Below are 24,748 nucleotides of genomic sequence, written 5' to 3'. Positions count from 1 at the left end.
TGTTAAAAAACACTAGGGCTCTGGGGTTTTTGAGAAATTTGCGTGAACATCCAGACCTAAAAAACCAAAACACTAATAACTAAAAAAATACGCTAATGTCAAACAAGACCTAAGAATTCGGTAGCACGATGTGTATAATCAGATCGGAGTACCTTCTGGCTTCCCATGCGTCCAAGGGAACGGAACGGCTACCTGCAACGTGACTGCAGGATGGTGGCGGTGCGTGGAGAATCGTGCGCCTTTCCGATCCCGCCTTGCATGCGCCGGCCGGGATCCACTGCATGCCTTTTTCCTCCGTAGACAGAGAGAGCCGCTGGAGTGGAGCTCAGCTAGCATCCGATGCTGACTGTGTTCACCAGCAGCAAAAGCTAGCACGCACGTGTAGGTCCTACATATATCTAGCCTCTAGCTGGCTGGCTGGCCAGACTAGCTCTAGCACCAGATAGACGTAGTACGGTGTAGAAACAACCCGTGGACATCGTCCATGCACGGCTAGCTAGCGGTGGGTCGTTCGGTTACCAAAACGTAGAATCCGTGGTTACCAAACTGCACAAGTACAGATGTACTACGTGTTCTTGTACTAACCAACATCCTCATCAACACACAGTCAGTGGCGATCGAGCTCACTCCATCTTCTTGGGATTGGAGTGTGAGAGCTGGCGTGAGAGAGATCACTCGAGTGAGAGTTAACAAGAGAGTTGGAGATGGAACGGAGGAAATCGAGCTAGGGGCATTTCGGGGAGGAGGAAGGGGAATCAAATCTCTTGTCCTGATGGATGGCATCTCTGGCCATGGCTCCCAGGCCAGTCAAGGGGCTTTGACTATACGGCCCTGAACGGCTGCTGCTGCTGCCGTGACAGCTGCCTGCCTGTGTGACTCTCAGGGGCCCGCCTTTTCTTCTGACACGTAAAGGAGGCCGGAGCCCATGCCCTCCCTCCCTCACTCACTCACAGCTACTGCAACCCAGCGTCCGTCCAACCTCCCCCCAAGATCGATCGTACTACTGTTGACACTGCTGCTGTTTGCTGTTCTCTTTGAGATTACTGCCAAGATTATTAGCTCGAGCAGCATTGATTTGGGACGTACTGACGATGTTCCTGGAGGAGGAGCTAGTAAAGCATCGATCGGTCGACAGTGGCAATGATTGATATCGGCGGTTTTGCTGTGCTGTGCTGATCGAATCTGCCAAGCTAATCATGCGTGCTTCTTCCACAACAGTCCCGCATGTAGCACACTTTGATCTTAACGAACTTGCATGTGTGTGTAATTGGTGTGGCCCGGCCATGCATGCCCTTTTGTCCTCGACCGTGAGGAATCCAATCCAAGATTACTGTCAATTGGGCCATCAGTTCTCCTTCCTTATTAGTCCTTACGGATTGATCCATCCATCTCCCGTTCATTCGAGAACAGTCGACCACACGACCGACCGAATGTTGCTTTGCTAATCATGCATATTAAACCTACACTGCTACCAGTAGTAACTACATAGTAGAGTCCTAGCAGTGATCTGCAATTTTTCGCGGGCAAGTTTAGCATGCATTTTCCATATCCAGCATGCGAACATGCACGGTTACCCCGCACGTCCAAATTAAAGTATCTGTGCCCTTGATCAAAATAAATGAACGGTTCTAGTTAATTTCAGGATGCTGTAGAAGAGCTTAAGATGACCAAACTGCCCCCCGCTCGTGCCACTGCCTGTTGTCGCGTGTGATATTCGGCCGAGGCGACGGGCTGGCGGAAACCGACAATGGAGCGGTCCGCCAACCAACCAAGCCATTCACCAGACCGGCCCGTCGTCAGTCCGTCACTTGCATTCATGCATATATAATACTCCTACTTGTACTACTTGCAGGATACGTACACCAGAAGATCGACGGCCCTACATGGAGGCAGAGACGTGATGTACAGATCGCGAGTAATTCCGCCCATTCGCGAGGGCATTATCGTCAAGGCCGCGAGCGACCAAGTCGTTTGCACGTACGGTGTCACGCATATCATGTCGATTGATCGATCGCTCGCCCTGTGGCCGCCCCGTACGTACGTACGTACCGCGTCTCGTCGATTGCTGGCTTTTGACTGCGGCCAGGTCGTGTACGTATGAAATAAGAGTGTAACTATTTTATTTCTCAGTCGTATCAGAGAGCCGTTGGATTGGCTCATTTTCACTTTCTCGTCTTTCGTGTGATATCGTTACAATGTTAAACAGCTACTCCTGCTTACCTACTGCTAGCTCGTCATAGCTTTCGCGGTACTGTTCCCTCTGGACGTACGTAGTACCACACATCTCTGATTCTTCTCTGTACACATCCGCAGAATCATTGGTTAGTTAGTTAGTGCATCATTAAACGTGCTGCTTTGTTCGTACTGTGCCTCGGGACCTTTTGTCCTAAATCTCGGCAGGGCTAGGAGTGTAGGCAAGCCAAACGACCTGCCTGCATCGCATGCATGCACGCGCTTAATTAAGACATGTCGATCTCGTATTAGCAGTACGGTACGGTGCATGCCAAAAGGAAGAGATCGTATGAAAGAACAATCCAGCCGGGAATGAACGTACTCGTACTGCCTGGTAAATAAATAGGCGATCCTCAGACAAGCAGGGTGCGTGGCCAACATACGTACCCACGTACGGTACGAACGGTGCGAAAAAGTATACATCGCAAGTTAAGATATACGGAGCACGACCGAGTCAACAGTCAAGTCGACCTAGCTAGCCATTCCATCCGAGCTGTTAGTGCTATAGGCAGGTGTGACTGCATCGAGTACACTCGGTCCACAATCATGCTTGCATGCAAGATCCCCACCGGCATATATACGTGACATGCATGACACGATCATAAAGGCCGTGGAGTACTTCGGTCCAGAGAGAGAGAGGAGAGTAGCACGTACACGTAGAGCTACGTCGTTCATGTTCATGCCACAATATATAATCATCAACGGCCACGACAAACCCAGAACCCGAGAAACAGCTAAGCCAGCCAGGAAGCAGCAGCTACAGCTGGATCCATCATGGAGCTAGGAGTGCCAACACAACAGGGCGACACACGGACCCCAATAAGAAGAAGAAAAGAAGAAGAGAAAATTCTAAAGCTAAGCTACCTTACTCACAGTTAACCATGCATCAATCCAGCCCAACATGCATGCAAATCGCCCTTAATTACTTACAGTACATCCCGGGTCCCCTGACCCCTTAACCTGTTCCCCCCGTTGACTGGTCTTCCAAAATAATGCAAGAACCGCCCCACGATTAATCAGTTCCTTCCGGGGACTGGTCTTCCAAAAAGTCGCATGCACAACCAACCAGCGTCGTCGCCGCTGACGGTTGACCGGGCTAGCTCCATCTGTGGATATATATATAGATCACCTGGAGGAGTCGCCGCTGCGGGCGTGGTCGGAGACGAGGGCGTGGATGGCGCCGGAGAGGGAGTGGACGGCGGAGATGAGGCCCGCGAAGCCCTGGCGCCGGGCCTCGGCGCGCTCCGCCTCCAGCCGCAGCCGCCGCTCCTCCAGCTCCAGCCGCTCCCGGTGCCGCCGCTCCCGCTTCTCCTCGCACGCCACCAGCGTGCGAGCCAGCACCGTCGCGCCCCGCACAACGCTCGATCCCACCCGTCCCCTGTCGCTCACCCGCCCTCGTTGCCGCCGCTGCCGCTTCGCCTCCGGCTCGTCCCCGCCGCCGCCAGCTCGCCCCGACGAGGAGCCGGAGTCCGACGACGACCCCGTCATCTCATCCTCTGTTATAACATCCACATAGAGATCAAACAGTTCATCACTCAGCTTGTTAATAATACGGCTAATTGAGTGGAGTAACTGGCGTCAATGTATACTTGCGTGGTTAAGCCATTAAAACACTGCAGGCAGATTGAATTTAGACACAAACACAAAACGCCAAAACGGCAATGGCAATGGCAATGCCTATACATTGCAAACCAAATAAAACAAACGGAAGAAGCACATGGAAACGAGGAAATTAGCCGAAGCAACGAAAGGTGCTCTCGTTCTCGCATGCATGCTTCCATTGCGCCCCACGGTTTCAGGCTTTTGCTACATAACAATGGAGGGGCATTTTTGACGCAGGCTTTAAAAAGTGGTTGCAAGTGCATACTTTTGGGAGATCCTTCGCGAAACGCATCGACGATGGTTGGCAGGACAGCATTGCTAGTTTGATTTTTTTTAACTGCGTCAGTTTATGGTTTTGAACTAATAAGGGCGCCGTAAACAAATACTAGCTGGGCAGGATTCCCGGTCAAGCCTTTTCAGCAATGCATGGACTGTCATCGCATGCATGCAACCAAAGCTCGCAGCTTTCTTCTTCCGCGACAATTATTACCCGGCCGGGCGGGAGGAGGGAGGAATAACCCCACAGTAAAAAGGTCACGGAGAAGCGAACAACATGACATAGGGGTAAATAATTACGGCAACTCAACGCCAAAGATTATTCTAACACACACTGTCAGCTCAATCATAACGCTCGGGGCCCGCGTCTCAGTTAACCAACATCACTAAACGCGTGTTTGCACGAACCGTAAGTAACGTCAGCTAGGATCACTAAGTAGTGGAGTACGGAGTATTAGAAACGGAGAGCGGACCATTACCGGAAACGGACGTCGTCGTCGGCGGCGGCGCCACCGCAACGGGCGGCGGCGGGAGCTGCAGCAGCGGGGGGTGGTGAGGAGGAATCCGCTGCTGCTGCTGCGAGAGGAGCGGCTTCGGCGGCGGATGAAGCGGTGGCGCCGGGAGCGCGAGCGGCGGGGGCGGCGAGGGCGCGACGGGGGCGCCGCCCCTGCGGGCGGCGCGGCGGGAGAGCACGTCGCAGAGCGCGTCGTAGACCTCGGCCGCCAGGTTGGTCGGCAGGTTACGCTCCTTCCTCTCGTGCCTCTCCATGGCCCAGTACGAGGTCGGCAATGGCGCCGCCGCAGCCGGAGCGGCGCCGGAGCCGGAAGGGGCGGTGGAGTTGGAAGCGAGGCGGTTGTGGAAGTCGCGGACCTTCTTGTAGTCCCTGAGCAGGTTGTCCCACTTGTCGTTGCACTGGTTCTGGCTGCGCAGGCACCCCTGGGACCAGCAGTAGTTCTCCACCCACTTCCACCGCTGCTCCGCCGACCTCGGCAGCGCACTCGGCCCGGCCGGAGACGAAGACGAGGACCCGGCGACGCCGCCACCGGCGCGGCGGTCGTCGTCGAGGCGCTTGGCGGTGATGAGCACGAGCGTCTCGTGGAGCGTCCAGTTGCCCTTCCGGTAGTCTCGAGGGGTCGACGCAGGGGAAGGGGGTGGGGCGGAGTACGGGGCCAGAGCTTGCTGGTGCGGCGGCGTCACGGCGAGCGGGCCCGGCGCCGCCGGCGGGTGGGGCTGCGGCGGAGGAGGAGTTGAGAGGTGGAGGTTGTGGTGGTGTGGGTAGGGGTGAGTGCGGAGGTGGCCCGCCGGCGTGGAGGAAGACGGCGACGGGTCCGGCGACGCCGACATTGCCTTGAGAGCCAGGAGCCAAAGGAGCAAAGAATAAGCTAAGCCAGGGAGGGTGGCGTCGTCGTTGGTGTGTTGGGACGGACCCGGGGTCGAATGCGGTATTTACATTGGGCACGGCGTTCGTTTCGCCCGCGGTACGGTACGGGATCCCGGGCTTTCGTTTTCGCCCGTTTCCCCTGAGATTACGACGAGACGGGGACGGGCGTTTGCGTTCCCCCCCTGCAGTTTTCCCGGTGGCGCACTGGCGTTAGCTAGTAAACGAGGGGGAACGCGTGTCGTTGAGTACTTTGGCTTAGCATTAGAGGGTTTCGTTGAGTGCAGTGGATGCGGAGAGAGTGGCATGTGAAGATGTGAGTGTGGCTTCTGGCTGAGCTGAGCGGCTTCTTAATTCGCCTCATGACAGCCGCCATCTACTTGATGCTTTCTTTTCTTTCTCTCCACCTCTTCTCCCCGTCCTCTTTCTTTTCAGCCCCTCTTCTTAACGACGAGAGTTTAGTTCTCGATTAAGCCGGTACGTACCAGTAATATGCCATGTATGTGCTGAATCTGCTCATCCCTCGGCACGTCGTCTGTCGGTCGGACCATTCATTGCCGTGGAGCTAGCTAGCTAGAGCAACGTGCGTCCGGTCGGTACGTAAGCTGCTGGCTCGTTTCTCCCGCCGGGGCCATCCTGGTCCCACCGACGCGAGCAGCGCCCGCGGACTTTGACCATAGCTGCTTTGCCTTGACGTAGGTACCCCGTTTTCTGCGTCCGGACCAGCTTCAAATTTCAATCGGGACTTGCCATATAGTGGCCGTAATGCCATTAGCGATCGACTCATGTGCTCAAACGCACTCCTTATGATGGTGGCGTCCCAAGACTCACAACTCACAAGTAGCTCTAGGCCATATAGTATTCTAGTGCCCAAACCGAATGCTAGCTCTCAAGTCCCAACACAAGGTTAGGTGCTGCTATCATGTGCAGAAACGGCAGAAATGAGGATATCCAACGTACAGTGCGTACGTGCCGCATGATTTACCCAACTATACGTCGACCGTTTTTTCGGGACCTTTTTCTCAAATCTGATGCATTGTGCTTTCGATCCTGAAGATGTCTGTACTGTACTGCGCTGCATGATACATGGCCGTTTCTCTGGAGCTCTTTTATGGTACCTGGATTTCATATGAACCATTTATTGGTCCTGATCTAATGGCTGGTATTATTTGATACTCTATTGTTAATACTATGGAGTAACTATTCGAAAACCACTGGAGTATCTCAATTTGGAGGGTAAAATCCTCGTGATTTAGACACAAAATTGGATCTTGTTTTGCAAATACCGGCTTGCAGTTTCGTACGATTAGACGGTCGGATGAACACGTCCACGACCATGTCCAGCGCCGCCGCCATGCGCTGAAACGGGATCCTCGCGGGAGCCGGCCGCGTTGGCTTCTTCCAACTGACACGAGCGATGAATCGATTGAGATAATCAACCCGCAAGAGAGCCAGATCAGGAGAAGGACGTGTCTAGCCTGACATCATGGAACAGGATGTGTACGCGTCCGACCTTACCGCGATGGAGGTCCTCAGGTCCAAGTCCAGGACGAGACCGCCGTTGCGGGAGGCCACCACACGGGAGGAGTCCGGCTCCATCACCTGTCATCGACCACAATTCAGAACCACGAGTGTGCTTAGCGCGAGGCCCAACTGCATGGGCACGAAGCGCGGCGGCAGATGTAGCGGTCGGAGCGCGGTGGCTCGCGGCAGATGCAGGTGAAATTGGCGGGGACAAGGCGGAGCCACCGCCTGCAGCTGACGGCGCAACGGGCAAGGTTCTTGGTGCTGCTCGAGAGGCCCGAGAAGACGACGAGGAGGGCTTCGTCGATGAGAGGCAGACCGCAGTCGCCATGTTTACTTTGATCTTGCCACTTGAACTTGCCACGCTGGACGGAAAGCCGGATAACCTTCTTGGGGTACCAGTTTATGTTTTAGTTGTTTTCTGAGGCGAAGAGTAAATTACATAAAACCACCACATTAAAGGTTAGGATTTTATATAGATACCAGTTTACGTTTTAATTGTTAAAAATCACCGGATTTACTTAACTTCTCGCTTGCTAGCGAATAACCTTGAAACTGAGGGAACGGGTCGACCGGTCATGCCAACGTGGCATGCCAGCGTGGCAATTTACTGGTCCAAACTGGCGTGGATCTTCCCCACAGCGACCTCTTCTTCTTCCCATACCCAACTACTGCCGCGGCAGCTCTCCAGATCCAGTTCGGGCCTCTCCGGCGAGCTCCCCACGCGCATCCTTCCTCCTCGCCACCGACGTAATGTGCCGCACGCGCTGGCCCTCTGCCTTGGAGCTCTCCCGCCCTGAGCCTCTCTTCCACGACGCCCCCGAGTTTTAATTCGATCTACCCACGCGGTGGCTGCTGCTGCCCTTCCTCCGCAGCGTTGGAGCCCCACGACAAGGAAGAGCTCTGGGAAGCGCGTGCTGGAGACCCAGGCCAAGTGCCTGTTTATTGTGCCCAGGTTGTTCGTCGACTCCAAGATCGCTGATGAGACCCGCATGTCTTGATTCTCCATCATCACCAAGTTCCGTTCAATGTGTGTGCGTGTGCGCCCAGATTCCTCCGAATTTCTTCTGGTGTGTGCGGCCGGCAGCAACTTCTGTTTGCTTCTTAGATGGGCTCTTTTTCAATCAATTAGCAGCATGTGTGTGTGTGTAATAATACTGAGAAGGCCCTCAGCTCCGGCTTGGGGAGGCTCTGCTGCTGGTCCGCCACCGGCGTGGGCTTGTCGGCGAGGAGCGTGCGGGAGAATGGCTGGAGCTGGTCGGAGAGAGAGGGCGGCGAAGAGAAAGAGGAACAGAGGACAGCTGCCACCCTGGCATGCCACGTTGGCCCGACAGTGGGTCATTCCTGTCAGTTTCGAGCTTAGACACTGACAACCGAACGCTTAGTCTAATCTGGTGTTTTTAGCAACTAAAACATAAATCGGTAACTATGTGAAACCCTAACTTCCTTTTTTTAATTTACTCCAATCAAAATGTAAAAAATGTTCGTGAACCAACAAAACAATCCTGCTCCTCCGGTCTGCGAGAGGGTGAGCATAACGGAACCTGTCAAAGGTATCGATAGGTTTCGACTTTCGAGCAGCTGTTCTTGAAAATAAGACCACTGCTCGTACATTTGAAATGTCCCCTTTAGCTGGTTGAGAATAGCAAGCCGTACGCATGATTTCGTTGGTGAGAAAATACTCCCTCCCTGTGTCAAATGATTTTTTATTACATGTACTTCCTCCGTCCAACTTTGATCAAATTTGGATACATCTATATACTAAATCATGTCTATATACATTTTGACAAACTTGAGACATCTACTTATCTAAATACATTTTAGACATAGATACATTCATGTTTTAGTAAATTTGAGTCACTCTGATTAGAGTAAGACATCTAGGAGCATTGAGTACAGGATAGTACTAGTATATTCAGTGCCAGATTTTCCTTGAATCGAGATCATTTTAGGCGCACAATCAGAGACTGCACGTACGAACTGTCCGGCCGGCGGCGGCTCCTCCTCCTGGGCTTCACCAACGCTCGCAGCGGCCGTTCCATGGTGACCGTGAACTCAGGCCTCTCAGCAAGGTTGACGCCACCGCCTTCACCCGCCGCCGGCGCCCACTCGAACCCCCAAACCATGTTGGCCACGAAGAACTCGAGGTGGAGCAGCGCGAGCGCCATGCCGGGGCAGATCCTCCTGCCGGCCCCGAACGGCATCATCCTCATCACCTCCGGCCGGCTCCCCCCCGTCAGGTCCACCCCGTCCCCTTCCCCGCCGGCCATGAACCTCTCCGGCCTGAACTCCTCCGGCCGGCTCCAGATCTCCTCGTCCATCCCCACGTTCGCCACCGAGAAGTTCACCGATGTAGCCGCCGGGATCCGATACCCGTAGAGGCACGCCGCTTCGGCGTCTTCTTCTTCCTCGGAGACGGCGTGCGATAGCAGGAAGTGCGCCGGCGGGTGCCGCCGCAGCCCCTCCAGCACCACCGCCTTCAAGTACGGTAGATTTTCCAGGTCCTCCTCGCACACCACGGCATGATCATCGTGATCTTTGTTGGAGATCGTCATGGCTGCGGCGATCTCGTGGTGGAGCTTGGATTGGATCTCCGGGTAAAGGACGAGGTTGGCCATGACCCACTGGAGCGCGGCCACCGTGGTGTCGACGCTCGCCGTGAGGAACTCCGTGCACAGGCTCACCATCTCGCCCTCCGTCAGCCCCCGCGGCTCGCCGCCTTCTTCTTCCTCCTTGGGCAGCCGGTGCGCCAGCAGCGTGTCCGCGTAGCAATACACGGCCACGTCACCATCGTCCGCAGCTTCGCCATTGCTGCTGCTGCGTCGGTCTCTTCTTGCTCGGATCAGGGGCAGGAAGAGCTGCTCCTGCCTGCGGCGGATGTCGAGCACCTTCCGCCACCGGCGCCGGAAGAGGACACGCGTGGTGAGCGCCGGGCAGAAGGCGAAGACCTGGAAGCCGATGTAGTTCGCGAAGAGCTCCCTCTGCACGGCCTGGATTCCTCTCACGGCGTCGTCGTCCAGCCGCCGCCCGAAGCACATGGACGACAGCAGCGCGAACATGGCCCGCTGCAGCGGCTCCACCACGGTGACCACCGCCTTGCCCTCGCCGCCGTTATCGAGGCCGGAGAAGAGGAGCGCGAGGGCCCAGCGGCGGGCGGGGGAGTAGAGGGCGTGGCGTGACCGGAGGAGGACGCCGGCGGCGAGGTTGCGGCGGAGGGAGCGCCAGAGCGGGCCGTAGGGGGCGGAGCTGACGGTGCGCTGGGCCGAGGTGAGCACGGGGAAGGGCGCGATGGCGGGGGGCCGGCTGGCGAATGTTGGGCCGAGCTGGACGAGGGCCCGGTGGGTGGCGGCCCGGCCGGAGACGAAGATGGCGGGCCACGGGGAGAGGAAGAAAAGCGTCAGTATCGGCCCGTGGTGGCGGTGGACGGCCCGGATCACGGGCTCCAGGCCGGAACGTGCGCGCCAGAGCCAGAGGAGCGGGCCGAGGATCGGGTTGGACGGCGGGGATGGCGGCAGCGGGAGGAGGCTGCGGCCGCCAGTCTTGCCTTGGATGGCTTCACGGCGGGGAGCAGCAGGAGGAGGAAGAGGATCAGCGCGGCACAGGTGGCGAGCGGGACAAGGAGGAAGAACGCGACGGCGGCTTCCATTTTCTCGCCCATGTACGGCTATTTATATGTTCCGAGCTGAGCTGATCTCTGCGTGAGTTGGCGCGAATGCAGTCGAGCCATACACGGTGGTGGCGAGTGATGAGCGTGCCGCGATCTCTCTCAGAGTCTCAGTCTCAGGCGGCAAGGTGGTGCATGCATAGAAAGACAAGGGTACCTGTTTGCTGTGTTTGCAGCGGTGAAGGAGGCGAGGCAAGCCGGCCAGGTGGCGGCGCTGGGTGAAGCGGCCCGGTACAGATGGCTCGGCCATGGTGCCGCTGCCCACGGAGCTGGTCTGGACTGGACAGCGTCAGCACGTGCACGTTCCCTCGTATACAAAAGATCAGCTGGCTATGTTCATCCAAAAGACTTTGGATATAACAGAATTGAGACCTACACGTGTATTTAACGTTTTCCGTTCCAAAATAAATGTCGCATTTTGTGTATGCATGCGTATCTAGATGAACTTTGAGATAAAATTAGGAGCTTAAATGCAAAAAAAAGAACTACGCATATCTTAAAGTAACGGTATTGTGGTGGGTGGGTCAGGAGAGCTATTTTCGTTTTCTTTTTATCAAACAAGAGTATGGTTTAACTGCAAGCCACCGGAACTAGTAGTACAAGGGGACGACAGTGCTCCAGTTCAGTATAGACCACTCTCTACCACGTTCTCCAGCTTCACCTCATTCCAGTTGGCATGGAGATGCTTTTCTTGACCATCATCAGGCTTCAGTGTTTTTATGGCTAATCTTGCCACAATTTTGTGTAGCGCGCCCTTCAATACAGCTGCTGGTCATCTGATACCAGATGCTTGTACTTCTGATTCACATTTGAAACCCTTGCCGCCTCCGTCAAACCCTTGGTGACCACCATCTTCAGGATGTCGACACCCTCTTTTATGCCCGAGTCAATCTGTGTGTCCAAAGCAGAAGAAGCAAGAAGCATAAGCCTCTGGTTGTTTGCATACAGGTTCAAGATACGAAATCATACAGTATTTATCGTGCTTCTATCGTGCTTCAAGATACAAGTGGTCCTTCAAATATCTTCAGATTGTGCAATGACCTTCCAGTCAGTCAGTGCCAGGCTATTTTTCAGTTCGACCCACAATATCTTTATGTCTATCTAGATTGATGCGACGAAAACAATGTAACTTAACTGAGTTGCCTCGGTGAATACTCCGTAACAATTTCACGACACTATATATACACTTGTGACAAAATTTTGGTTCTGGAGACCATCCAAATGCCAAAATGCTTCCTAGTTTTTTACTAGAGGGGCTACTAAAATATTAGCAGTACAGTCATAAATGTGCTCGATTAAAACTGCTAGTACTGAAAAGCCGTTTGCCATTTGCAGGAAGCATCGTAGAATTTCGCCAAACTTTAACTGAAATAGTTTTTTATGGAGCTTTCTTATATAAAGAATATAATCAAGTGTGTTGCAATCAACACAGTTTACCCATACCTGTCCTAACGATCGAACCGAATCATCCAACAATAGAAGAAATAATGGGTTTTAAAAATAAATCATTAAGAACACAATCATAGTAAAAGCAATGGAGATTTTTACCCGTTCACGAGCAGTCTTATTAAACTTCTGAAGCACGAAAGCTTTGGGATCCATCTGACCAGGAGGACGTCCAATTCCTACAGAAGCCAGACTATGAGTCTTGGTTGAGAAAAGAAAACTATATTTTGAATCCTGAAGTTGCTGAACCTACCAATCCTTAATCGACCAAATTCCCGGTTCTTGCGGAAATGGTAGATCACACTCTTCAACCTGATAAACTAACAAGGTAAATGTTTCCTGTCAAGATCAAATAAAGCCTCTATCTACAGACATGGGATAGATCTATGAGACATTCTACTGCACTGATTAAAGAGTTTGCTCATGTTCAGAAGATTATTTTCGAGGACTGACTAGCCATCAAAGGCAATGTAAACTGCAAGTGCAAACACGTAAAAGGACCCTCAAAGGATCATGATGAAATGCAAAACAAAAAATATGATGCATGCAGGAATGCAACAATATACAAGAAATGTAATTAATCTCTCTCCTCTACTTTTTTTTTTGAAGAAAGGACGGTCGTTTCCGTCATTCGATTAAAGAGGAGAACTGTACAGGGTGGGGATCAGAGAGTGATCCCCAACAGAGAAAAAACAGAAAAAAGAAGGAAAAAGGCCGGAAGAGCTAATCTCCCGGGGCTGAACACGCCCTGATCCTCTCGGGGCAATCTTCCCAAACAAGATGGGCAGCCAGGAGTGACGCTGGGGTGTTACAGATTGGAATCTCTCTCCTCTATAAAAGGCAAGTAGCATGTATTTACTAAAAGTCACTGAGTCAGGTACGGAGGTACCTCCTGCGGGTATACTAAGTTACGAACGGACTATATTAGGACAAAACAACGTCTGACATTTTAAACTGATGAATTACAGTGCTATTGCTTCTTTTTACGTGTTTAAAGACAAGACAGGAATAAAACACGTTCACAAAGCAAATAAAAAGTAAGGTTTACCTACCCATTGTGACGTCCAGATCCTCCTTTAGGTTGTAAACGGAGAACTCCACACGGAAGGTCTGTGTCATCGTATGCCTGAAATTCGTACATCAGCGAAGTCAGATCGCCTATACAGTGGCACAAAGATTTTAAAACAAACACTTACCACTAGGACACGGTGAAGTGGCAATTTATAATAGGCAGCAAGTGCAGCAGCCTGTAATAAGGAAAGAAGGGAGGCACATCAGCTTCATATTCATAAGCATTAACAAGTTTTTGTATTTCACAGTCAAATCAGTTAAAACTAATCACATGACAAGAAAGAATTATAGCAAGAAAGAAGTATAGCAAGGTAGATATCAGATATTAAAGTTGAAAATCTTCCAAAAGTGTCGCTTACAGATTCACCGCTGAGATTTATATATGTTTGAGGCTTGGCAAGCAAAACAGGGACACCATCAACCATCCCTGCATCAATGGAAGGACAATAACTTCAACTGAATTCAATCCTTTGTACTTTGAAAACAGGGTATCCATTACTCACAAGTAAAGAAGAAAATTCTTTCTGGGGGAATATCTAAGGAGCCAAACCTTCACCAAATAGTGCTTTGAAGTGATGTGTGGTCAGGGGTATGCCCTGAGACTGTGCAAACGCGTCTATCATATCAAACCCAACCTGTAAGGCAAAACATTATGAGATAATTCTGATAATAAAGCTGAGCCACCCAATTTCAAACACAAGATGAGAAACAGATCTTACATTGTGTCTGGTGGATTGGTACTTCTCGCCGGGATTACCCAGACCAACAAAGAGCCATGGTTGTATTGAAGAGTACGATGTGGATGGAGATAATGAGGAGGTTGTCCCACAGGTAGAGACATAGCGTTTAGAAAGGAAGGGAGAACATCTCATCCAAAGCTTTCCCCGCATGATTTACTCAATTATAGGCATCCAAATATTCACAAGTACAGACCAGATTGTCTGCAAACAAAAGCAATTTGCTCTTTGAATGATCACTAGCAATGCTGAACAAACAAGAGGGTAAAACATACAGAACATGATAGTAAATCGTAGTGGACATAAGCCCCACGCATCCAACACTGTCGTGCACATCATTAAATGACTTCCACTGTTGCTGTAAAAAAAACTGATTCCACAATTTGTATTGCAAGCTTATGGCAAAAAGAAAATCGTAATCGGCAAAGATTACCATATTGATATTGGGGCGCACGATAAACATCAGTGCTCCAAATGCACTTTCCAATCAGATGCAGCAAACAGAAACTGAACATCACAAAATTTTTGGCACTGAAGTGATGCACATTGGTCACAATACAACCTAGCTAGCCGTTTCACCAGCAGGTAAGTGCAAGTACCCCAGGAAAAAACAACTACAACAATCATGGAAAAAATGCGTTCGTAGTCTAGCTTAAGCATTTCATCAGATAGCTCTACTGCACATGATGCAGCAACACGTAACTTGCCTAATCCTTATGCCTGCAATCCGAAAACCATCATCAACTCTAGACCATTAGTACCGTATTCATCCACACACTGTCTCTTTCATTAGTACACGAGTTCGAAAAACTAATTTCTAGAATGCCGAGTCTCCGCTGCATTTCAGGATTCAAGTTTTAGAGAACGCTTACAAGTGGACTATCGAAGCTCCGGTCGCGTAATCCCGAAGGCGCTTGCGGCGGTGGCGGCACGTACAGGAAGAGAACCACTCACGGGCGCAGTGTGCGTGGTTTGGGACCGGAGCTGCTCGGTGGTCGTCGGCGAGGACGGAAACGGCGTCGATAAACTCTGCGCTGAAGACCGTGGCACCGGCCGCTACGGCGCGCGGGGCAGCAGCAGAGCCTGAGCAGCCCGTTCCCACTCAGCGCGCCGTGGGGTTTGGAGAGCGGCCACTGCTTCCGTCCAGCGCCGTCGCGTCCCTCGCCTGAGCGGGTGCCACTGCCAGCCCTGCTCCTCCGACTACAGACTACAGTATATCTCGGGAAGGCCAGCGAGCAAACCGTGAATGAATAGCCAGCTTGGGCCGTGTCCCGGGCTTGAATAACGATCGCAATGCTTTACAGGCCAAACGGGCCGTATTGGGCCGCTGCAACCGCACGATCTTAAACCAGAATCGAATTCAAACTCCTCTGATGAAAAAAAAATTCGAATTCAAACAGCAGCGCGTCTCTCGAACCGAACTTCACCCTCCTTCAATTCCCGTGTCGGTCTCGCACACAACAATCAGAACCCGACCACAACTCCACGTATGCGTACACGGCCAGTACATCCGCATGGAGCGCAACGCGTGGGAGAAGTCCGGGAAGTGCGGCATCGCCATGGCCGCGTCGTACCCGGTGAAGACGACGCCCAACCCCCCGAAGCCCGCGCCGGCGCGGGAGCCGGAGACGATGACAAAGTGTGACAGGCACAGCACGTGCCCGGCGGCTGCCGCACTGGCCCTGGTTCTTCACGGGCGCCAACGCGCCCTTTGTCCTCCAGTCCACGTGCCCCGCCAGCGGCGCAACCTCGAGCCCGCCGGTGCTAGTGTTGTACCGGTATCTCGCCCACGACGGTGCCATTGGAAGTGGGGATGGAGGTGTTGAGGAAAGCGGCGCGGTACTCGGCGTTGGTGAGGTCGGCGAAGCGGTTCATGCCGAGCCGGAACGACGGTGGTTCTCCTTCTTCTCCGGCGCCAGCTGCGTCGGCATTTGCGTTGTGGGCGCGGACGAAGTCGAGGTTGTCGCAGAAGACGCGGAAGCGGCGCTCGTAATCGCCGAGAGCGTTGTAGACGCGGCTGTGCCGCGCCAGCCACTGGTCGTAGATCTGCCGCGCCTTCATGATGCCGCCGGAGCTGGACACGTCGCCGCCTGCTGTTTCGGGCTGCTGCCGAGGTGGAGGAGGCGGTGGCGCCGAAGATGACGATCATCAACAGCGCCACGACGGTCGGCGCCATGGATCCCATCGCGCTGCTGTTTAGATCGAGTTTCTTGGCTTCGCTTTGTGCTTCTTTTTTCCGTGCTTGGAAGGCTGCTGCTCACTGGCTGAGGAATTTATATACTGGCCGTGTACGCATACGTGGAGTTGTGGTCGGGTTCTGATTGTTGTGTGCGAGACCGACACGGGAATTGAAGGAGGGTGAAGTTCGGTTCGAGAGACGCGCTGCTGTTTGAATTCGAATTTTTTTTTCATCAGAGGAGTTTGAATTCGATTCTGGTTTAAGATCGTGCGGTTGCAGCGGCCCAATACGGCCCGTTTGGCCTGTAAAGCATTGCGATCGTTATTCAAGCCCGGGACACGGCCCAAGCTGGCTATTCATTCACGGTTTGCTCGCTGGCCTTCCCGAGATATACTGTAGTCTGTAGTCGGAGGAGCAGGGCTGGCAGTGGCACCCGCTCAGGCGAGGGACGCGACGGCGCTGGACGGAAGCAGTGGCCGCTCTCCAAACCCCACGGCGCGCTGAGTGGGAACGGGCTGCTCAGGCTCTGCTGCTGCCCCGCGCGCCGTAGCGGCCGGTGCCACGGTCTTCAGCGCAGAGTTTATCGACGCCGTTTCCGTCCTCGCCGACGACCACCGAGCAGCTCCGGTCCCAAACCACGCACACTGCGCCCGTGAGTGGTTCTCTTCCTGTACGTGCCGCCACCGCCGCAAGCGCCTTCGGGATTACGCGACCGGAGCTTCGATAGTCCACTTGTAAGCGTTCTCTAAAACTTGAATCCTGAAATGCAGCGGAGACTCGGCATTCTAGAAATTAGTTTTTCGAACTCGTGTACTAATGAAAGAGACAGTGTGTGGATGAATACGGTACTAATGGTCTAGAGTTGATGATGGTTTTCGGATTGCAGGCATAAGGATTAGGCAAGTTACGTGTTGCTGCATCATGTGCAGTAGAGCTATCTGATGAAATGCTTAAGCTAGACTACGAACGCATTTTTTCCATGATTGTTGTAGTTGTTTTTTCCTGGGGTACTTGCACTTACCTGCTGGTGAAACGGCTAGCTAGGTTGTATTGTGACCAATGTGCATCACTTCAGTGCCAAAAATTTTGTGATGTTCAGTTTCTGTTTGCTGCATCTGATTGGAAAGTGCATTTGGAGCACTGATGTTTATCGTGCGCCCCAATATCAATATGGTAATCTTTGCCGATTACGATTTTCTTTTTGCCATAAGCTTGCAATACAAATTGTGGAATCAGTTTTTTTTACAGCAACAGTGGAAGTCATTTAATGATGTGCACGACAGTGTTGGATGCGTGGGGCTTATGTCCACTACGATTTACTATCATGTTCTGTATGTTTTACCCTCTTGTTTGTTCAGCATTGCTAGTGATCATTCAAAGAGCAAATTGCTTTTGTTTGCAGACAATCTGGTCTGTACTTGTGAATATTTGGATGCCTATAATTGAGTAAATCATGCGGGGAAAGCTTTGGATGAGATGTTCTCCCTTCCTTTCTAAACGCTATGTCTCTACCTGTGGGACAACCTCCTCATTATCTCCATCCACATCGTACTCTTCAATACAACCATGGCTCTTTGTTGGTCTGGGTAATCCCGGCGAGAAGTACCAATCCACCAGACACAATGTAAGATCTGTTTCTCATCTTGTGTTTGAAATTGGGTGGCTCAGCTTTATTATCAGAATTATCTCATAATGTTTTGCCTTACAGGTTGGGTTTGATATGATAGACGCGTTTGCACAGTCTCAGGGCATACCCCTGACCACACATCACTTCAAAGCACTATTTGGTGAAGGTTTGGCTCCTTAGATATTCCCCCAGAAAGAATTTTCTTCTTTACTTGTGAGTAATGGATACCCTGTTTTCAAAGTACAAAGGATTGAATTCAGTTGAAGTTATTGTCCTTCCATTGATGCAGGGATGGTTGATGGTGTCCCTGTTTTGCTTGCCAAGCCTCAAACATATATAAATCTCAGCGGTGAATCTGTAAGCGACACTTTTGGAAGATTTTCAACTTTAATATCTGATATCTACCTTGCTATACTTCTTTCTTGCTATAATTCTTTCTTGTCATGTGATTAGTTTTAACTGATTTGACTGTGAAATACAAAAACTTGTTAATGCTTATGAATGGTCGCATCATGTGCCATTCTCCCGCTCTATAGCATCTGCTAAAATGGTCGCATCATGTGATGTCCCCTCCAAACCCGCCATTCTCCCGCTCTATAGCATATGCTAAAGTGGTCGCATCATGTGCTGTCCCCTCCCAACCCGCCAAAACATATGTGAACTGAAGGTCGTAATCTACTGCTGCCATGACATTTTGAGTAGGAAAAGACTTCCGACCACGAAAGGAAGGTTCCATATCTTTACTAACTGATGCTCGAACATGTGTACCATCAATTGCTCCAATGCAATCCTATATATTTTAAAGGGTTATAAGCCATAAAATTTCACACCTAAATATGGAAGGACAAGTTTCTCAAAATACCTTAAAATATGGGTCAAACCGTGGGTTCCCTGCAATATTGGCTGGAGTTTCCAAGTTAGGTGGCCTGATATATTCAGCTCATAGCTCACCTATCGCGTGAAGGACTAGTCTAAAATAGCGGCTTACCGTCTCATTTGACCTGTCAAAATTAGCCCCAATAACCCTATTTCTAAGGTTATGGCCAATAGTATTCAAGAACATTGCTACTTGCTCCTCCACGGATACATGTATACTGTCTCTCAGCAACAAATGTTCCCTCAAAATTTCACACAATAAAAAAAGGGGTGCTCTTTCAACCCTTAACATATTTCTGCATCTCACATCACACTTGAAAATTTTATTGTTCAGATAATTGATTCTTTGTTGGTCTCTTTCCCAAATAGGTCCATAGGTAACCCGGGGTCTCCTCTTCTTTATTCTATCCTGAATGACCAATGCAACCAATGCGAAAACCACAAACGTTGCAGCTCCCCTAATCAGGAAATTCCGCCTCCTATCCATCCTCTTTACCATCTACAAGTCATACATGGCTATCAAAAAATGACAATGCATACACGCAACATACTCAAAAAAAAATTCTCCCTCAAAGATTCAAGCATGGACCAAAAAAGGTTTAGATCGACGGTGCATAGAGAAATCTCCCTCAAAGATTCAAGCATGGACCAAAAAGTACTGCTATTTACCTTGAGTCCAAGTCGGAAACCGCAAGTTTCTTCAGATCGAGGAACTCCAAATCGCAAGTTTCTTCAGCTGCCCCCTCCTCTGCCTTCCCCTTCGCCGGCTCCGCTGTGTTCCCCGCCGCCGGCCTGCCTCGCCCCTCGCCCGTCCGCCGTCCGCCTCCGGCCTCGCCCGTCCGCCGCCGGCCTCGCCCTGGATCTGGCCGAGATGGGGTTCACGCGGTGGGGCAACGCGCGGATCTGGAGGTGGACGCCATGGCTTCGTGGGAAGGAGTTTCGGGAGAGGCGGTGAGGTGAGGAGGGGGTCAGAAAATTCTGTGGGAACGGGCCGCACGTCCTCTCCCGTGATGCCCCTCCTAGGATGCTGAAGTCAGCTCAAGTCACCAATCTTAACGCGTCTCCGAATCCTCAAATACTATTTCATATTTTTTGCTTGTTTGACACAAAACGTATCTGTATCGTATTGATCAAATACCAGAAAGAAAAACCCATCAACCCTAATCGGCCAGATCCAGCTGCATCTCGCGGAAGCGCTGGAGCCGGCAAGCGTTCGACTCGCCGCCGCCGATTCCTGCTCGCGGTCAGCCCCAGCCGCCGGTTCCTGCTTGCGGTCAGCCCCAGCACGGCGCTTCTGCATCTCGCGGAAACGTAAGTGCCGGCGAGCCCCCAATTCCCCACCGCCGCCTTTTGCTCGTGATCCGCCTCCACACGGCTCCGATGCTTGTCGCAGATACGCTCGCGCCGGCGCTTCAACCGACGGTGGAAACAAAGCTCCAAGCAATGCGATTCCACGGTTTTCTTTCCCTCTTGTATTTTCTACGAAATACTATAATTTTTTTACTGAACTATGTTATTGTCTTATGCAGGCAGTCAAAATCTTGTTCAGACATTTCTGAATTCCTCACATTCAGCTAGCAGAGCTTCGTTCTCTACAAAGCTTTGTTTCCATTAGAATGCTAAATTGCCAGGATGTTTCCTTCGGTTGTACACCGTCTGCTAGAGTGCTAGTGCTATGCCTGTAGACTCAGAGTCACAATTATTCTGTGAACTGCAGGTCTATATGAGGTGAAGCAGGAGTCTTTTGGTACTATGCTTAGTGTTGAGAAATTAGAACATGGTACCAGTAGACTTTGTGTATTGTGAAATTGTAAAAATACCAGTGTGTATATATCAGATTGATGAATGAATGAACATGTGGTTTGCTGCCCTCAAATTTGAGATTGTTTGAAATATTTTTCTGGTAATCCTAGTATTCTTGACGTGAGCTAAATAATCGATGGGCTAGAGCTGAAGCTTTAATGCACTTGGAGAAAGCAAGCACTTCAGGTCCAGAGCATCATTTGGGGCGAAATTTACTAATCAAAGTTCCAACAATTTAAGCAAGCACAAAAGAATTAAAGAGAAGCACTGTACAATGGTAAAAGCAAATTAACAGACATATTGTCAATGGAATGGCGATGATGAGGGACGATATTGGTAAAACATACTCTTTGTAATGATCCAGTGCAGCATTACAGATATTTTAGTTCTAAAACTAGCATTTCTATATCGGTCTATGACCACAAGAAGGAAAACAAATTACTGCTATGCCTACTCCTTCCATCCTCCAGGATTTACATCAAAATCCAATCTTCTCGAAGTATGCAGCAACTCTGAAGCTTGATCATTTTGAAGTAGAAGGTCTGTAAATCCTCCTTGGATGAATGAACCAAACATGGTCGAAGAATCCCCATGAAAAGTATTATTTGTGAAGTGTGGTATTGTTGTGGTACCAAAACTTGTGCTGTCCTCAAAAGAACCCTGTGTCATGAAAAGTTAGGCGGTGCTCAGAATTAATGTGGTACAATTATATTACACGGGAAGTATAAAATAGCTTGAGACATGTCTCACGGTAAATTGTTGAGGACCTTCTCGATGAAACATATTATTTGCGAACTGTGTCATTCCGGTATTAGTCAGTGATCTTGCCTCCAAAGAACCCTATGTCATAATAAGTCTGAAAATATTTATGGTTGTTTTTGGGATAGTTAAATTACATGAAATTGTTTGTCAATAAACAAGGCCGAGTAATCTATCTCACAGAAAATTGTTGAAGACCTTCTCCATGAAACATATAATTTGTGAACTGTGGAATTGGAGTATTAGTTATTGTGCTTGCCCCAAAAGATGCCTGTGTCATAATAGGTATAGAAACATTTAGAATTTTTGTGGTACAGTATTACATGAAAATATTGAAGAAAGTAGAGCAATCTGTCTTACGGCAAATTGTTGAGGACCTTCTCCCACAAAAGTATTTGCATTTACTGTGTTCCCGGCACCTACTATTGATGAACCATGTAACAAGACAAACTCTACTATCTATGTAATTGAGAGTGACCAATATAAGAACAAGTGGGGTTGCATTGGTAGTTTCTTGATTATTCAAAAAATATCCTCTTTTTGCATACTTTGTCCGTCTGTGCAGTATATATTGCAATGGTAAAGTGAAAACCTCGTTGATATTGAACACTCGGAGAGCATGTTTGCACAACAGACCTATGACATCATAAAACACGGAGTAAGACAACATTTTATAAACGAACAAATGTTAAAAGATGATTACGTACCTTTGGATTCGTATCTTCTACAAAAACATGATACAAACAGATTCTCATGATTAAAGATGACTAGTGCCTCATCCTCAAATGCCACTGGCATCACCTTATAAGTTTTCATAGTTCCCACCGTCGAAATCATCTCGCACGTGACTGAAAATTGATGTTTGAACTGCTCCTCGAAATCAAAATAGAGCCTCCTTGTATATGACTCGGCTGCAGTTTTCAACATAGGTAAATTCCTTATATAAGTAACAGGTTTAGTCTTTCGTGACTTAAAATCTGCATCTAGTTCATTTTCACGAAGACTAGTAGCACACTTCTCATACTGTACTAAGAGCTCTGAAAGGCAGAGCTTCTTGCGAAATTGTTTCTTGAACACATTGTTCATACATTCACTCCTTTGAGTTGAGGTCATGTCGGCATGAAATGAATCATTGCGGTACACAACAGCCCACTTCTCACGCAAACCAAATAGCGTTTGTATCCATGAGTTCTCCACAAGGTCATATTCAATCAACAACTGTTGCCACTTCTGCTCAAAGTATGGCACTGAATTTTCTAGATATACAACTTTCTTAAAATCAGCAAGAAACCGAGGATGCTTGAAATTACATGGCTAAGATGTTTAGCGGCATTTTGATAAATGTGCCAAATGTAGAGGAAGTGTTTTGTGCTTGGGAAAACAATGCTAATTGCTTTGGCCATAGCTGCACATTGATCTGTAAAAATTGTAACAGGTCGTTTCCCAGACATTGCTGTTAAAAATGTGTTGAAGAGCCATATAAACGAGTCAGTGGTTTCATCACATAATAGTGCAGCTCCGAAAAGAATGGTTTGCTTATGATGGTTTGTTCCAAGGAGTGGTGCAAAAGGCATTTCAAACTTGTTTGTCTGAAAAGTGGTGTCAAATGACAAAGCATCACCAAAACAAGCATAATCCATGATAGCTTGACCATCTGCCCAAAAGAAATTAGCTATCCGGCAATCCTTCTCATCTAATTGTATGGCATAAAAAAAAGAAGGATCTTTTAATTGCTTGTTTTTTAAGAACTCCAACAATGTTTGAGCGTCATTGACTTCCAAATACTTTTTGCGCTCGCGGCCAATATGGTTATTGCTATCCACCCGCAGAAAAGGTACATGCTGAGGTCCTCCATACCACTGTTTGAAAATTTTGTATACATCTGCGGGCTTTAATCCCGCTTCCCTCATATGACCTATCACAACTTTATCTGACTCTATCAAACGGCGCTGTGACCGCAACATGTGTCTTTTATCCGGACTTGCGAGATAATGATTGTGCTCCAATACAACCTTCTGCACCCTCCAAACGCCATCCCGAGCAATACTAAACTGAATACGGGCATCACAACCGGACCTTGTTATAGCATTTTGTTTCACAGTTTCATGTTTTGAATGAGCCTCTCGTTCCCCTTCACTACTACAAACTATATGTTTCTTAAATACGGTTTTATCTGGTCTCAACTTTGAGTGGCTCTTTCTAATGCTAAAACCAATCTTACCGGCATAATTATTGTAAAACTCGTATGCTTCCTCTTCTGACTTGAATGCCATCCCAACTTTAGGAACAATTAATGATTCACAATTGGTATCATACACCTGCTTTCAAATATATATTAACTGAATTATACTAACAAACCATGCTTTTGTTTGCACAAACTAACACATGGATATGTACCTTAGTGGGGGATGATGTTCTAGCTGAACCTGTTAACGTGGTACCAATCAAGATCGATCCATAATTCCCCATCATGAAAGTAGAGCCAGCTGACGCTTGCATCGTTTTGTCACCAGCCACATGCAGAGTGCTAGCGGCAACTTGATCGCCGGACGAGTCGAGTGAAAAAGAAGGAACCAGTTGTGCGACCGCCATCATCTGATCACCGGTATGCAGTACGTTGCTGCCATCGGCATTGGCTGTGTGCTCGGCGTCCGGGATCTTCACACCGGTGGACGTAGGCGCTACGGCGACAGCGGCTGCGTATTGGTCCGCGGAGGTCATTGCATGTGGAGATTCGCCCGACCACGCCATGGCTCTCTCGTCTCAACACGAGGACCCAGAGTTGGTTCCAATTAGCTGATCGTGTGCCTGGATTTTAGGCCTCGACGGAAACTGTTTAGAGGCGCGTATACGTGATGTGTACGGACCTAGACAGATACGTATCAAATACTTGGGATTCAGAGACGCGTTAAGATTGGTGCCGTGAGTAGAGTTGTCAGCATCTAGGAGGGGCCTCAGCGGAGAGGACGTGCGGCCCGTTCCTAGAGAATTTTCTACCGAGGAGGGGAGACGAGAAGGAGAGTCACGGGAGACGAGGAACGGATTGATACCTCATTTTTTGAGTTTGAGTCACCGGACGGTTCCGCATATAAGGGGAATATTCTTTTTTGTGGAACCAGTTGGTTCCGTCCCATTCTTCTTAGTTCCTTCGACCAAACACAAGAACGGCCTCCAAAAGTAGCACGGTTCCATTACATTCCACCTGATTCCAGTAACCAAAATGAGCGTAATTGTTGTTGAGTACTAGTTGTTTCGATCAATTTATCTTCTTGACTGCATAAGATATGTTGCCTTCAACCACTGTTGTTTACAAGCGACGGATCCATAAGATATATGTTGCCTTCACTGAGTGTTGTTCAATTCATACTGTTTGGATCTGGTGGAAAATGCTGATGCCCTGAAAATCGCTAAGCCAGGGAGACAGTGACCCACAGCCCGGCAGGTGGGGCCACGACAATCACCGCTAGATACGCAAGAGGGTCCACACACGCACACACGCGGGAGTCTACACCGTACTACAGTACTTCGTACACCGCATCCAGCCTTACGAAAACTACGCTACCATAACTGTCCA

General features: G+C 49.8%; 3 protein-coding genes and 1 pseudogene across 3 annotated transcripts; 1 reads left to right on the top strand and 3 right to left on the bottom strand.

The window, feature by feature from the left end:
• Window positions 1-2,876: 2,876 nt before the first annotated feature.
• LOC104581460 (trihelix transcription factor ASR3) lies at window positions 2,877-5,792 on the bottom strand. Its single transcript, XM_014895761.2, has 2 exons — window positions 4,590-5,792; window positions 2,877-3,728 (listed from the first exon to the last, which is right to left on the bottom strand). Exons 1-2 carry the CDS (start codon window positions 5,452-5,454, stop codon window positions 3,358-3,360), a joined length of 1,236 nt encoding a protein of 411 aa, XP_014751247.1. The 5' UTR covers window positions 5,455-5,792; the 3' UTR covers window positions 2,877-3,357.
• A 3,041-nt stretch (window positions 5,793-8,833) lies between these two features.
• LOC100839666 lies at window positions 8,834-10,999 on the bottom strand (annotated as a pseudogene).
• A 143-nt stretch (window positions 11,000-11,142) lies between these two features.
• On the bottom strand, window positions 11,143-19,633 carry LOC100839972 (CRS2-like protein, chloroplastic). Its single transcript, XM_014896013.2, has 9 exons — window positions 19,282-19,633; window positions 13,913-14,134; window positions 13,744-13,828; window positions 13,553-13,620; window positions 13,319-13,369; window positions 13,175-13,248; window positions 12,376-12,434; window positions 12,225-12,301; window positions 11,143-11,567 (listed from the first exon to the last, which is right to left on the bottom strand). The coding sequence occupies exons 2-9, from the start codon at window positions 14,081-14,083 to the stop codon at window positions 11,433-11,435; spliced, it is 720 nt and encodes a 239-aa protein (XP_014751499.1). The 5' UTR covers window positions 14,084-14,134; window positions 19,282-19,633; the 3' UTR covers window positions 11,143-11,432.
• On the top strand, window positions 17,162-18,683 carry LOC106865620 (CRS2-like protein, chloroplastic). Its single transcript, XM_014896014.2, has 3 exons — window positions 17,162-17,733; window positions 17,818-17,902; window positions 18,026-18,683. The coding sequence occupies exons 1-3, from the start codon at window positions 17,563-17,565 to the stop codon at window positions 18,187-18,189; spliced, it is 420 nt and encodes a 139-aa protein (XP_014751500.1). The 5' UTR covers window positions 17,162-17,562; the 3' UTR covers window positions 18,190-18,683.
• Window positions 19,634-24,748: the final 5,115 nt, after the last annotated feature.

The sequence above is a fragment of the Brachypodium distachyon genome, chromosome 5 (genome assembly GCF_000005505.3).
Source record: "Brachypodium distachyon strain Bd21 chromosome 5, Brachypodium_distachyon_v3.0, whole genome shotgun sequence".
NCBI classification, from domain to species: Eukaryota; Viridiplantae; Streptophyta; class Magnoliopsida; order Poales; family Poaceae; genus Brachypodium; species Brachypodium distachyon.
This window is presented reverse-complemented; position numbering and strand designations above follow the sequence as displayed.

Bases quoted from the DNA above. Each gene is read 5' to 3' on its own strand.
- LOC106865620 (XM_014896014.2), top strand. From the start codon at position 17,563: ATGCGGGGAAAGCTTTGGATGAGATGTTCTCCCTTCCTTTCTAAACGC. The intron at 17,734-17,817 runs GTAAGATCTGTT...TTTGCCTTACAG, and splicing joins ACCAATCCACCAGACACAAT to GTTGGGTTTGATATGATAGA. The intron at 17,903-18,025 runs GTTTGGCTCCTT...CCATTGATGCAG, and splicing joins CAAAGCACTATTTGGTGAAG to GGATGGTTGATGGTGTCCCT.
- LOC104581460 (XM_014895761.2), bottom strand. From the start codon at position 5,454: ATGTCGGCGTCGCCGGACCCGTCGCCGTCTTCCTCCACGCCGGCGGGC. The intron at 3,729-4,589 runs GTAATGGTCCGC...ATGTTATAACAG, and splicing joins GACGACGACGTCCGTTTCCG to AGGATGAGATGACGGGGTCG.
- LOC100839972 (XM_014896013.2), bottom strand. From the start codon at position 14,083: ATGCGGGGAAAGCTTTGGATGAGATGTTCTCCCTTCCTTTCTAAACGC. The intron at 13,249-13,318 runs GTAAGTGTTTGT...TACGAATTTCAG, and splicing joins CACTTCACCGTGTCCTAGTG to GCATACGATGACACAGACCT. The intron at 12,435-13,174 runs GTAGGTAAACCT...TTAGTTTATCAG, and splicing joins GGATCTGGACGTCACAATGG to GTTGAAGAGTGTGATCTACC.